General features: G+C 37.1%; 2 protein-coding genes across 7 annotated transcripts; both read left to right on the forward strand.

The window, feature by feature from the left end:
• LOC105169715 (uridine 5'-monophosphate synthase) lies at nt 641-6,061 on the forward strand. 4 transcript variants are annotated; one of them, XR_002287063.1, is made up of 9 exons: nt 641-1,220; nt 1,910-2,252; nt 2,805-2,888; nt 3,479-3,561; nt 3,640-3,727; nt 3,809-4,063; nt 4,416-4,540; nt 4,904-5,124; nt 5,882-6,061. XR_002287063.1 is itself a non-coding variant. In XM_011090223.2 (8 exons), exons 1-7 carry the CDS (start codon nt 781-783, stop codon nt 4,542-4,544), a joined length of 1,422 nt encoding a protein of 473 aa, XP_011088525.1. In that variant the 5' UTR covers nt 641-780; the 3' UTR covers nt 4,545-4,574; nt 4,904-5,248. The 4 variants fall into 4 exon arrangements, 2 of the variants coding, with proteins under 2 accessions (XP_011088525.1, XP_011088510.1); XR_848452.2 differs by lacking the exon at nt 5,882-6,061 and adding an exon at nt 5,222-5,850; XM_011090223.2 differs by lacking the exon at nt 5,882-6,061 and having other exon boundaries at nt 4,416-4,574; nt 4,904-5,248.
• Nucleotides 7,685-13,448, forward strand: LOC105169704 (probable ADP-ribosylation factor GTPase-activating protein AGD11). 3 transcript variants are annotated; one of them, XM_020692718.1, is made up of 10 exons: nt 7,685-7,989; nt 8,115-8,232; nt 8,823-8,918; nt 9,578-9,662; nt 10,651-10,726; nt 11,264-11,427; nt 11,513-11,744; nt 12,026-12,142; nt 12,250-12,345; nt 12,580-13,448. In XM_020692718.1, exons 2-10 carry the CDS (start codon nt 8,184-8,186, stop codon nt 12,688-12,690), a joined length of 1,026 nt encoding a protein of 341 aa, XP_020548377.1. In that variant the 5' UTR covers nt 7,685-7,989; nt 8,115-8,183; the 3' UTR covers nt 12,691-13,448. The 3 variants fall into 3 exon arrangements, with proteins under 3 accessions (XP_020548377.1, XP_020548354.1, XP_011088498.1); XM_020692695.1 differs by having other exon boundaries at nt 7,688-7,989; nt 8,859-8,918; nt 12,528-13,448; XM_011090196.2 differs by having other exon boundaries at nt 7,689-7,989; nt 12,528-13,448.

Consider the following 13,699-nt stretch of genomic DNA (forward strand, 5'->3'; position numbering starts at 1 on the left):
TTTACCAAACCCTATTGATGAGGGAAATTACATAATTACAGAAATACCCCCTATTTTTAATCAATTTACCTGCAACCTATGATTGCGCAGGTGGGCCCCAGTACACAGGTGCAGCAGCGGCGGTAGCAGGCCTGACAGGGATGACGTGTCCCGCTCTAATTGGGGCAACGTATCGCACATATAGAGAGTACCGTACAAGTATAAATACCCTCATTTATGATATTTCAAACACGTTTTCATCACTTACTTTTACCGCCATATTTGTGCTCTAATTCGATCTCATTTTCGACCCTACCTTTCTAACTTAAGCATTGGAGGGCCATTGCCGAAGGCTTCTCGGCTAGTCTGACGTTTGCTGTGTTCTCAGGATCCACTCCAGGTAACTTAAAAAGAAGGATTTAGCGATCACGACCCGGCGATCCGACTTTGCGACCCCGATCCGAAAATCTTAATTTTGAGCGACCTACATCACCTATATATTAACTCCCCATATGCCTTGAATTTGTTAATTAATTAAAAAATATTGATATATTACTGTTTAATAATATAGTAATATATGAATTCATTTAAAATCCTAGTTGTATTTAAAAGAAAAAATCCCAATATGCATTAAACTCATTACATGAATTAGTGCCCTGCATTCAAACAAAATGCCCGAAACGGCGAAAAGACAAGCAAACAAACAAGTCCCATCTCACCATTAGTGATGATGAATCACACTGAACAAAACCCTCCTCACTTTCACCTACACTACACTTCCAATGTCATCCTCCACCAACAATGGAGTCGTTAATCCTGCAACTCCACGACATCGCCGCCGTGAAATTCGGCAACTTCAAGCTCAAATCCGGCATATCCTCTCCAATCTATATCGACCTGCGCCTCATCGTCTCCTTCCCTTCCCTACTCCGTCAAATATCCCATACTCTCGTCGCCACCGTCCCTTCCTCTGCCCGCTACGACGTCGTCTGCGGCGTCCCCTACACCGCCCTCCCCATTGCCACCTGCATTTCTGTATCTTCTAATATTCCAATGCTCATGCGCCGAAAGGAGGTCAAGGACTACGGCACCTCTAAGGCTATTGAGGGGGCGTTTCAACAAAATCAAGTATGCCTTATTGTTGAGGACCTCGTTACTAGCGGCACATCCGTGCTCGAGACGGCGGCGCCTCTCCGTGCCGCCGGCCTCAAAGTCACGGACGCTGTCGTTATGATTGACAGGTGAATATATGTGATTAATGGATTGTTTAAGTTCTTTTGCTTTGATTTTGGTGAAAGAGGTCTCATAAAATGCCGCTAATGTTTCATTGTCCGTGTTAAGTTTCGTGCTAGTTTTATAGGGGCATAGAGCCTCATTGTTTGCTGTTAACCTTTTTGTTTATGCATGTGCATAGTTTACAGAATGGAGTGCAGGTGCCGTGTTGCGTGCTTGTATTATTATCTTGTAGTTTCTTGCCTACTATGGTTAACACCGCCTTTAGGAAATTCTACCCACTTGTGCATTTAACTCCCAGGCTGGTGTTTTGAGTCATTGCATTAAGCATTTCACTTTCCTGATGATCGTTATCACGCATCTGTCCAACAGTTCACACATTGAGCTGGGCACTGTCCAAGTGTAGCAGGAAGTTTCACGTTGATTTTATAATGGGAATAATTCTTGTTTATAACAGAATGGTCTGTTGCAGTGACCTGTATTATTGACATGAATTTGCGGATTACTACAACATTTGTGAGCATGATTTTGTTTATGCATGTATGAATGTCCACCTCTATTCAATGCGTCATCAGCCTGGTCCTCTTTCTTTTGGTCACTAACATATTTCCACAGGCATTACTGTTCGTTCTTTTCTGCATGCTCAAGTATCATGTTATATTAAAAGTTCCCGTTTGCTTGCTAATAATTTGGAAAGGGAACAAGGAGGGAGAGAAAATTTGGCAGAAAATGGGATCACACTGCACTCAATGGTGAAGCTGAGTGAAATGGTGAGGATATTGAAGGAGAAAGGAAGAGTTTCAGAGGAGACAGAGAGGATGGTCATTAAGTTCTTGGAGGACAATCAAAAGGTGTCAGCACCATTGGCAGCGCCGGGTGAGAAAAAGGTCAGAGTTAGACTTCCATTTCGAGAGAGGGCAAAGATGGCAAAGAATCCAACAGGATGGAAGTTGTTTGAGATTATGGAGCAGAAAAAATCTAACTTGTGCTTGGCTGCTGATGTTGCAACTGCGGCGGATTTGCTTGACATTGCAGACAAGGTGAGGAGAACTGTGAATGCCAATCCTTGTATTTATTGTTTATTTATTTATGATTCATCTATTATGCATGAACTTGTGTGTGTATGTTGTCTGTTTCAACTACTCTGATCAGTACATTCTGGCACGTGATGGTCCCTGTTTCATAAGACGTCCAGGAATTGATTCCTTATGAAAATAGAAGTTTTACATCCATCCCTTCTGTTGTGCAATCCTGTAAAATTTTGCCTATGTATGTCTAGTTACTGATTGCACGTATAAACAAAAGTCTGTGAACAAAATTTCTATATTCTGGAAACTTCTAGGTAAAAAATAGAAAGATTTTATGTCATCAATGTAAATGAAGTTATAAATACATCTACTGACGATGAATTTTAAGTTGTATAGGAGCTAGAACCCAACATATGGAGCAAACCATTCTTGTAACACTGTCTTATAAAAGATCAGGAGTGATTTTTGAGCAATCATTAAGTTCAGATGGTCTGCCATCGGTCCATCTAGTTCTCTGTTCCTGCCATTGATCTTGCTGACATTTTGATTGGATATTTCTTGCAGGTTGGACCTGAGATCTGCATGTTAAAAACCCATGTGGATATATTCCCTGATTTCACACCTGATTTTGGATCTAAACTTCGATCGGTATATTCCTGTTCGTTAAAAGTCATTGCCACCATTGGAGTAATAAAATAAAGCAACAATTCTATAGGAAAATAATCAGCTTGGAAGGTGGATATTTATTTTTCAGTGTCATAAGATGATGAACCATTTTCGAACATATTGCTCATTGTCATATTTCACATGGACTTAGACTGTTTCACACCTTCAGTGGCCATAAAGGTTTACCTGCCAGAAATAGATAAAAGAAAAGAAGAATCTATGGTATTATGACATCTTAGAGCTATATTACACTATGCATGCCATTATAAGTGCACTTAAAAGTCTGAAAAAGTTTCCGTCACCCAAACTCCACCAGCTAGTCCAAACCTGTTGCGGATGAAGTAAACATCCCATGTTGTTATAATGGTCTTAATAGGATAAAGATTACATATTCTTCACTTTTCAATTATTTTTTAATATTGATAATTTGTTAGGGTTGTTTCCTTTATGCTCATGCCATGCCCAAAAGCTACTTCTACCTTTTGGTGATGAGTTGTCTTTTTCCAACTGGATAAAGTTTGTCAATGAAAAGTAAATCTGGGCAACAACTAATCGTGCTTAACCTTCTGAAGATTGCAGATAAACATAATTTCTTAATATTTGAAGATCGTAAGTTCGCTGACATAGGCAACACCGTCACCATGCAGTATGAAGGGTGAGACATGTTTCTTGTTTTGCATTCTTCGAGATTCCTCTGTTGCTTTGCTTCAGATTTCTCATTTGTGTTTTACAGAGGTATCTTCCATATATTGGAGTGGGCGGATATAGTAAATGCTCATATCATTTCTGGCCCTGGAATTGTAGATGGCCTAAAGTTGAAGGTGTGGATTCGCAATGCTTTTGCTTCAGTTTGGGCCATGAGATAATTAATTAAGTTATTCCATTTCTCATGACTGCTGTAGGGTTTGTCACGGGGCAGAGGTCTGTTGCTGCTTGCTGAAATGAGTTCCTCTGGTACCCTTGCCAAGGGCGACTACACAGCTGCAGCTGTGAAAATTGCTGAAGATCATCCAGATTTTGTTATTGGCTTCATATCTGTCAATCCAGCTTCATGGCCTGGTGGACCAGGAAATCCGTCCCTCATTCATGCAACTCCTGGTGTCCAAATGGTAAAAGGTGGAGATGCTCTGGGCCAACAATATAACACTCCATATTCTGTAAGTAACATATACAGCTTGACATATTACCTTTCTCTCGTCACTACCTCATAAAAGAGCAGTACACAGATGTGCGAATTTGGGTCATGAAAAGGCCATGCATCAATTATTTCAGCACTTGCCGACTTGTATATAAAAAAACTGCAAGTGTGAAATTTCCCTGTTGGACATCATTTGCATCTCATACCTTTGATTGACACCAATCTTTTGAGTGAAAGTATTCTCAACTAATTGTAGGTTCTCTTTGAATAGAATTGGCTACTCATTTAGAAAGTTAATTTATTACCTTGTGCTCCTGTTCCCTTGTTATTGGTTAATCCTAGCTCAGAAAAAAAAAAATACATTGTTTCAGGTCATTTCAGAAAGAGGCAGTGATGTCATTATTGTTGGCCGTGGAATCATAAAGGCAGCAAACCCTGCAGAGGCAGCTAGGGAATATCGGCTCCAAGGATGGGATGCATACTTGGCCAGTTGCAAGTAATAATTCTGGTTTGCTTCTACGTTTGTCTTTGTAAGACCTCTCAGCCAAGTGCTAAGAGTAGCATTTCATGATAGGTCGACTTCATTGCCTGAGAGAAGCCTTGAAGTGGCTTCACTTATCATTTCAAACATTGGGGCTATCTGCTGTTTGTACATGGAAATTTGTTGTGCTTGATCATTTTTGTTTAATATGCAATTGATTTACCAATTGAAACAGATTACATGGTCAGTAGAATGATAGAGTGATTTTCTGATATAAGATTTCTAACTGATAGTCCTGATGGTGTTTGACAAATTGCGGTCAGTATTTGTTAGTTTTAAATGCATATGTAGATGGTCTTGAACTCTCTGATGATGCAGATAAAATGAGCTTCAAGTGTGCAATGGCTTTTGAGAAGACATTCTGGCAGCATAACTGGACATACAGAAAGCATGTAGCAGCCAGGAGTTGCAAGGACAGCGAGCTCATCCGGCTCAACTGCATGAAGGCATATTTGAAATGATGAACTTGAGCTGCCTGCCATTCATGCTCGGCTTATTCCGACTAAACTCCATGAAATTGATAAAGGCTTGATTCTAAGGTAGTTTCTTTCTTCTGGTGGCTGTGATGTGTTATTTCCTCGTGGAATTATGTGAGATCGCATGGCTTGTAGATATCCTTACCTAATGTTTTTTAAGGTGTCTATGCAAGACAAGGTTTATTGGCTTTTATCCAAAGGTTCGAGCTTGATTTTGGGAGTGATACCACAACAAAAGATCATCTTCCATAAGTTTTCTGTAGGCTAGGCCGCAAATAAATAATTTGAACTGAGAAGCTGGTCAGTGTGCGGCACAATAATTTCTGTGACCCCATAACAGCTGCAAAAGATGTGAGAGGTGATAAATTATTGCCCAGGTTGTTGGCATGCGACTGATATCATAAACAAAAGCAGCCCGTGTTCCGTGAAGCCTGAAGCAAGAGAGATTGGGGTAAATATGAAGTGGAATTTTAAGCACAAGTAAATTTGGGCTCTGGGTAGTTGAAGTTGAATAAATTTGTTTGAATTTGAGATCCAAAGAAAGCAAAAAAGGAAAAATGTGGATGTGAGCTTGTAAGGGTTCCACTTTTACTCAGACAAAATTGGATTGGCCATACAGCTTAAATCTCATGTAGATGTAGGTCCATTTGCTAGTCTTTTCCTGCTTCAGCTTAGTCCATATATATATCCTGAATCTTCTAGCATCTCTATCCTAAAAACATGGGTCTCAGTTCTGCTGCACCAAATTAGCCTATCAAAGCGGAATTTGGAGCCCTAATTTAAACAAAATAGTTTAGATGTGGTGGGTTGTTCTTTGCAGGAAACTTCGACAAATGACCCTACTATGACTATCAACCACTTCATACACCCGTATTCCACACCAAAGGTGAATAAGTCTTCATTTGGTGTTTACTTTCTGTTATGATCTCATATTTTTAGATTCTTGAAGGAAGTAGACTGTTTTCAGAAACATGAAAATGAAAATGTGGCCACTGTAAAATAACTCATTAATATTCAGTGAAGTATTTTCTATCACATTTTAGCTGACACATCTTTTAAATTATAATTAGACTGATTGACTTTTTTAAATTCTAGGGATAAAAAAGGTGGTAAAGTACTTTCTTTTAAATATTATTTGAGCGTAAAATTAAAATGTAATTAACATCACATGTAAAGGGTGTTGTGGAAGAAATTAGATATATTATTAAAATTAATGTGGCATATGGTTTTTGAAAATAGTGGAGCAGGTCTAAGGATGTATTTTAAGAACAACATTGTAAATGGAAACACGTTCTACAGAATAGAAATATACAAATTTTATAAGTTGAGATGGAATATGTTTTACCATCAATCACGTTATATGTATTCTCAAAATATTTGCCAAACAGGTAGTTTGAAAATAAGTGAAGCAAATGCATCTTGATAATTCCTAGTCTTCATCAAATATTAAGGGATGCTAACAGTTTCCCAAATAATAAGAGTTTTTTATAATTATGCTAAATTTTTTATCATCATGTCCAATTTACGCAAACACTATCACTTTTTTTTCCCCAATGTATACATACACTCTCAATAAATTTTGAATCAAATATATTTATAATAAAATATTAAGCTCCAAACTATTGGATGTTTCCAAGGAAAATGAAGATAATTTGATAATCTTTTTATCTATATAAAAACACAAAAAAAAAATTTAAATACTATACTGATGTTTACGAGATCGTACTGCCGCAGATATGTTTTGCTAATCCCAAATTATTAGCACGTCTTTAATCGGACAAAATACGTATGTCGATTAATCATATTGCTGTCATATGTAGTCCAACTTGCTTATAATCATATTGATCTCAACAGATATATCAATCAAAGTGGTTTGATAATTGATATTCTTGTTTTGGCATAAGTACAAATAAGGTAATCAATATCCATTAGTTCATCATAATTATATTTTATTATAATCAACTTACATATATCAATCAATATTTATTCTCTTTATAAATTATATATGTTAATTTCATAATAAATATTGTTATATGAATTTGGTTTGAATTGAAATTTTTGTTGTAGTGGCAAAACTTAATCAAGAATATTATTTTCTTCTTATCCAAGTCATCCATGATTATAGTAATAAATATGTTGTTTTCGTCAAAGCAATGCAATTTACAGGTTATTTGCATCCATCTCTCTTGAATTATGATTCTTGATACACGTCGATTTTGACCTATCGAGATTGAAAACAAACTTTTCTTTTATATTTATTGATCGAAGATTCTATTATTATTTTAATTAATAAATAAACAAAAATGTATATACTATATAGTAATTACTACTTTTTGAGGTTATGGGTGTTTTAGTCTTTAAGTACATTTTAATAGAATCTTTAATTAAAAAATGTAAGAGCGGATGTAATTTGTAAATATTAGAATTTGAATGGAGGTGGATATAAAAAACTAAAACATCAAGGGGGGTGTATGCAAATAACCTTGAAAATGGGCATAAGTAACACGCGCTTAAAGTGCGCGTTCGCTTGAAAGACTCAAGTGTATTCACTTGTCAGAGACCGGGCAACCACCAAAAAAGATCTTTTCGCGACCCACTTGTGATTTTTCATGGATTATCCACCACCACTTCGCTTTTTGTTTTGTCGTCCAATACAATACAAATATACAATTACAAATTTCCTTTTACAATACCGAAAACCCGATTTTCAAAGATCAATCGGCTCATATATTTCTTCTTTTATTTGCAAATTCGTCACCTATATTGTTCATCTGCCTGAATTCATTGGTTTTCAGCAAGTTGTCGTTCGTGTATGTAATTAATCCATGCAAACACTTATGGTGGACGTGCGTGCAAGTTTCCAATGATTTAATCTGGAATTTATGTCATCACCAATCTTCATTAACAGCCCATCTTCTTCTGATCATTGTAAGATTTTCGTTTTCCGTTCCCTTTTTTCATTCTAGTGTAATGTTTCTTGGCGATTTTGAGGTGAATGTTGCTAAGATTGAATTTCTGTCGATTTATAAAGTTGCTCTTTTGGATTAATGCAGAGAAGGAGCAACAAAATTGTTTGATCATAGTGTTGCTTCCTGATTTGGGTCTGAATTTCTGGTGCTGAAATGTCTATTGAACAAGGCAATAGGGAAGGGGAATCAGGGCATTCTCGAGGTAGTTTTTCTTTTTTCTGTGGTGAAAGTAACTTATGCTCTCTGGATTTCTTTAATTGGTCTTTAATGAGGGATGCATGAATGGGTAAGCTTAGTGTGATAGGGATGAAGATGTGGGATGTGATGAATGCTAACAATGAATTTCTTCAGTGCTTGAATTGATTGTTTATTTTGGTGCTTTTCTGGTGGAATGATTTTCTTTCATGATTATTAGACTAAAACTTTGAAGTAGATTGTTATTTGGTTATCTCAGGGAAGGGAATGATGGAAACTGTAAATGGCTTCCATCAGGAGTTATTGAACTAACCTTTTCTCTTGTTGCATTTCTAATCGTAGATGTTAATCAACTTTTGTGTGAAATTGTCTGTTTTATCTAATATGTTAACTCCTTAAGTGGAACTGTTTTGAAGTGTTGGTCTTGTTGAATATTACATGTTTTTATCTCTCAGTTGCATCTGAATTCAGAAGTCACTTTTCTTGCTTGGTTGATTCTTGCGTCGGTTTCTTGGAGATACTTTATAGAACTATATGCCATATATTGGCGACATGAGTTTCCTAATTACCAGAATACATGTGCATCAACTTAATCAGGGTCTGGTTCTCGTTCTCGTCTCTATGAACTCCTAGATATGGAAACCTCCTCAGACTGTGATGACAGCCCCAGGAACTGGCAAAATCTTTTTTGCAGTAAGTGAATTTCTAGTTTCTTGTTTCCTGCCTTACTGATTTCTGTACAGCAGATGAAATATAGTTGTTTCTTCATTATTTGTTGTGTGTTTTCTCTTGGCATGCATCAAAGGTCAACATAAACTGTAAATACGTCCACTTTGAGAAAATTGTAATGATCGTATACATGCAACGTGGAACTGGTAGAAAGAGAGAGATACAGTTACACCCGAAGAAACACATAATAGTGTCCTTTCTTCTTCCTCTCCCAATGCATATGTGGTCCCAGATGCTTCTTACTATAGGTCAGGAAATGAAATATTGGATGATATCTAATCAGAACCATACTTGCCTTTGTTATACTCTAAAGCATTTAAATTATAACAAAGATAAAGGCTCTGAGATGACATTTTATATGCACTCCGAACAGAAAGCTATATATGTGTGCTTGATGACTACTGCCGTTGTCATTTGAAATCTAAACTGGCGTATTAAATTTCCATTTGATTCTAGTATTTTGTGATAAATAATGCACCCCTTTTTTCCTCTCCATTTATATGTAAGAGCTTAAGTTTGTTTTTGTGCAAATTTCTTCTATTCCCAAAAGATAATCTTGAGAAGTTAAAATGGCAGCATGCCACTTCTAGATTCTGATTTTACTTACCCTTATTGTGGGTCAGGTCCCGAAATGAGGCTGGAGAGTCTGTTATCTGAAGCTGGCAACGGATTCTGTGCCGATTGTGGGTCCCCAGATCCAAAATGGGTGTAAGTCCCTTATTTACCAATTTTATTCGGTTCCTATATATTTCGTAATGTGCTGGAGAGTCTGAAGTATTTAGCTGAAGTTATATGAGTAGAAAGTTCCATGAAGTCGTATCTCCATTTCCAATAGTATTAAGATCCTCTGAAAATTTACAGATGGGATCTTTTCAGTTTTATGATTCACCTGTGATATCGTCTCGACTTTCCTGTTTTGACAGAGAATCATTCTCTTTGGTCAGCCCTCATGGTTTTGTCTTTAGAAAGAACTTTCTTAGGTAAGAGGATCCTTGGGGTTTACATATCACCCAAATTACCTCATCTCCATCCAATATGGGATAATAGTGACACATACAATATTATAAGACCCAAACTAGAACCTCAGCAAGGAGAGAAAGCATCGTTCTTAGAGATGGCGCCAATTGATGTGGCCTATCTTTATGCATCACAAATAGAAGTCCTAAATGAGGTATTCTTTGTTTGAGTCGAAGCCTCACAAATTTGCCCTGAACCACTCAAGTCTCTTGTGCCTATCTGTATGCAAGATGCTCATCACAATCTTAGCATCATATATCTGGGGGAAGGTATGCCCTTGCATGAGGTATTGTTGGCTTTTCCCTGAGCTTGCAGTCTTACCCTGAGAGAGCACCTAATCACGGAGAGAGGAACCTTGGGGTTATTGTGTCTTCCAAATATGATGTCTCAATCTAATGTATGACCATAATGGCACACTCAACGTCAATCTGTATTTTATAGTTCTATCTAGTTTTTCTGGATATTGAAATCCTATTCATTTCTGCCAGCAATGAATTTAGATGAAAGAACTGATTTCTTTAACTTCTACGAGTTATTTTGGTGAGGTCATGTAGTTATCACTTATCTCATTCTTGCTACTTTCCCCTATACATTTTCCTATAATGAGATCCTTCTGCTTTTCGGTTATACTTTTCTATAATGAGATTCTGTAACTTATATTTCAATCTGTGGTCACCAGATCTTTAAACATTGGAGCATTCATTTGCATAAAGTGCTCTGGCATACATAGAAGCCTTGGAGTGCATATATCAAAGGTCAGAACTCATCACCCATCAATTTGACCCTCAAGATTTATAAAATGTTGTTGAGTTGAGTTGAGTTGATACAAGTGTTGCCAAATAAAAGGTTCCACAATGTCGTCTTCTTGTATTTTTATAGCTTCAAGCACCCTAATTTAATTTTTTCCATCCTATGTAGTCCTCAGGTTTAGCGAAATGCATAATATACACAATGGATGTTCTTGTCCATTTTAAATTTAGCCTCCGCAAACATTTATTACATCATAGGAATTGGTGATCTCTTAACATTTTCTATCAAATGTATTATAAAGAACGGCAAACTCTTTTTAGAGATACTGTTAACATAGTTACTTTTTTCTTAACTTTTTGAATCAGATATTTCTAATCTTTCATGACGAATGGGACAAATGTGTGATGTTGGATCATGGTCGTTAATGATATTGTTTTCTGAGCCTTCTTGATTGCATCCGGTTAACACAAGTTCCTCTGCCAGCACGAATGCATGCTCATATTATCTGAAAACTTATCATCTCTCCCATGTCCACATTGCAGGTTGTATCTGTCAACCTTGATGAATGGACCAATGAGCAAGTTGATGCTTTGATTGAAATGGGAGGAAATAATGCAGTAAACTTGAAATATGAATCTCACCTTCCAGAGAACTATACTAAACCAAAACCAGATGCATCTGCAGAGGAGCGTGCTGATTTCATAAGGTACTAAAATCACAACATATTCTCTGAGATCTTTCCACGATTAGCATTTATTTTTCTGAATTAGATAACTTTTTTGAGTGCTCAGGAAAAAGTATGAGCAGCATCAGTTTATGAACAGCACTTTACACTTGGCTTGCCCCTTTCCATTACCATCATCCTCCGACTGCAGTTCTTCAAGCTCTTATTCTGAATCTGCACTTGAGAGGAAACACAATGAGAAATACTTTCCAGGTGGCCGCATCCATGGTTTGGGGCACGCATTTCGCTACAGCTGGAGAAGACCTGAACACAAGTCAACAAAGAAGTCTCACTCAATGGTAATGGTTATAGCAAGAAATGAGCTTATATATGGAAAAAAGTGCAGTTCTAATTCGCAGTTGCAAATTACACAACGACCAAGAACGTTTATTTCTTTCTTTTTCTCTCTAGATTCTTTCATTGACAAGAAAAGGAAGAGCATTCTTAGAGAATCATCACACACGCGCTTGTTTTAAGAAATTGAAATCTTTTTCAATTATTATGCTATTACAAAAATGTGGTTTTCAATATCTCATTCATCTTTATGCTAAAGTTGTCAATTTCCAATTACTTTGTATAGGCAGGTATGGTCGAATTTGTAGGATTAATTACCGTGAACATTTTGAGAGGCACCAACCTAGCTGTCCGAGATATGGTGTCTAGCGACCCATATGTCATCCTCTCACTTGGAAATCAAGTAAATCTCTTCTCCTCTAATCCTCTTATCAACTCCATGTTCAATTCAGAAAAGTGATCTAAGCTTTCGTTCTTCTTTTAACAAGAAGCATATATTTCCTGTTGCAGTCAACGAAGACACGGGTGATAAAGAACAACCTCAACCCAGTTTGGAACGAAAAGCTAATGTTGTCAATCCCAGATAGTGTTCCTCCCCTGAAGTTGGTATGCTTTTTCATGCATAAAGATCAATGAAAATATTCTCAGTATGCAACTCTAATAAAGTAGAATGAATCTAGCAACACTTGAAACAATTGGTGGCATACTGATTAATGGCTGCTATCATAATGCCATTTATCGATGTTTACATAAAACTTCATGGGTAGAACTTTTCTTAATCTTGGCAGCTAGTATATGACAAGGATACTTTCTCAACGGACGATTTTATGGGGGATGCAGAGATTGATATTCAACCACTGCTTTCTGCCGCAAAAGGTTTGGAGAGCTCCTCGAATAGTGAGCCAATGCAGCATGAAAGCCATCAAGCAAGCGAAGATAACATGCTTGTGAAGGGTAGTATTATCACGTTAGAAGATGGTAGGGTGAAACAGGAAGTCGCTATTAAGTTGCAGAATGTTGAACGAGGAGTGTTGGAGATTGAGCTTGAATGCTTACTTCTTGCTCAATAGCATGCAAAAGAAACCAAGATGAAAGCAACTGTAAGTCTTTCCGGTTTCTCCAGCAAAACTGCAATTCAAGACGACACGTATAGCGTGGCAGAAGTTTTTGAACTCGAGAAATATTGTGTACAGTTCCTATTATCTTCTTTCTTCCTGAGGCCATTTTTGTTCATCTGTGATCTAGATTAGTTGATGGAGAATTTATGGGCGTTTCCACCTGAATTTGTGCATCTGATGTTGCTGTATAACATCAAATTGTTTGCTGCTGTACAGGAAAATTGTGCTCTGTGGATTGATACCAGATAACTAATGTTAGTGAGCTGGGAAATTCTGTCTATTGATGTTATTTTGTGCTAACACCACCTCTACCAGTGTATCAATTCCTCTAGAACAGAAAAAGCCAGTAAAAATTGCGAGGCTAAACGCATGAGCCTAATTCTATGAGCAAAGAACACAGACGATCTGCCGGCGAGCCGTAGCTCAATTGTAGATGAGGCCCTATAACTACAAGGCCATGGATTCAAATTCTATAAACGTGTGGAATGTTATTCTATTTCAATAATAGATATCGTTCTATTTTAATAGTAGGGGACAAAGACAATCTCTAACTCTATTTTCTCCCCAAATTAATTTGTCAAAGTTGCTTTAGTGTTAAAAGGTAAATATTTTTAGTGAGGAATTTTTGATAAATATAATAGTGTGTCTTTCAATGTAGGTAGCTCCTCTTTGTCTTCTACATTGAAGCACTTGTAATGTGGTGCAAGTCTTGTTTCACATATTTCAGATTCCATCCATTTCAAATTTTACAATTAAATATCACAAGTTAGTTAAATTGGGCATCGAAAGAAAAGAAAAACGTGCCTACGTTTCGATGTGCGCAAAGCCGAGCTATGAGCTAT

This window comes from Sesamum indicum, linkage group LG1, assembly GCF_000512975.1.
Source record: "Sesamum indicum cultivar Zhongzhi No. 13 linkage group LG1, S_indicum_v1.0, whole genome shotgun sequence".
NCBI classification, from domain to species: Eukaryota; Viridiplantae; Streptophyta; class Magnoliopsida; order Lamiales; family Pedaliaceae; genus Sesamum; species Sesamum indicum.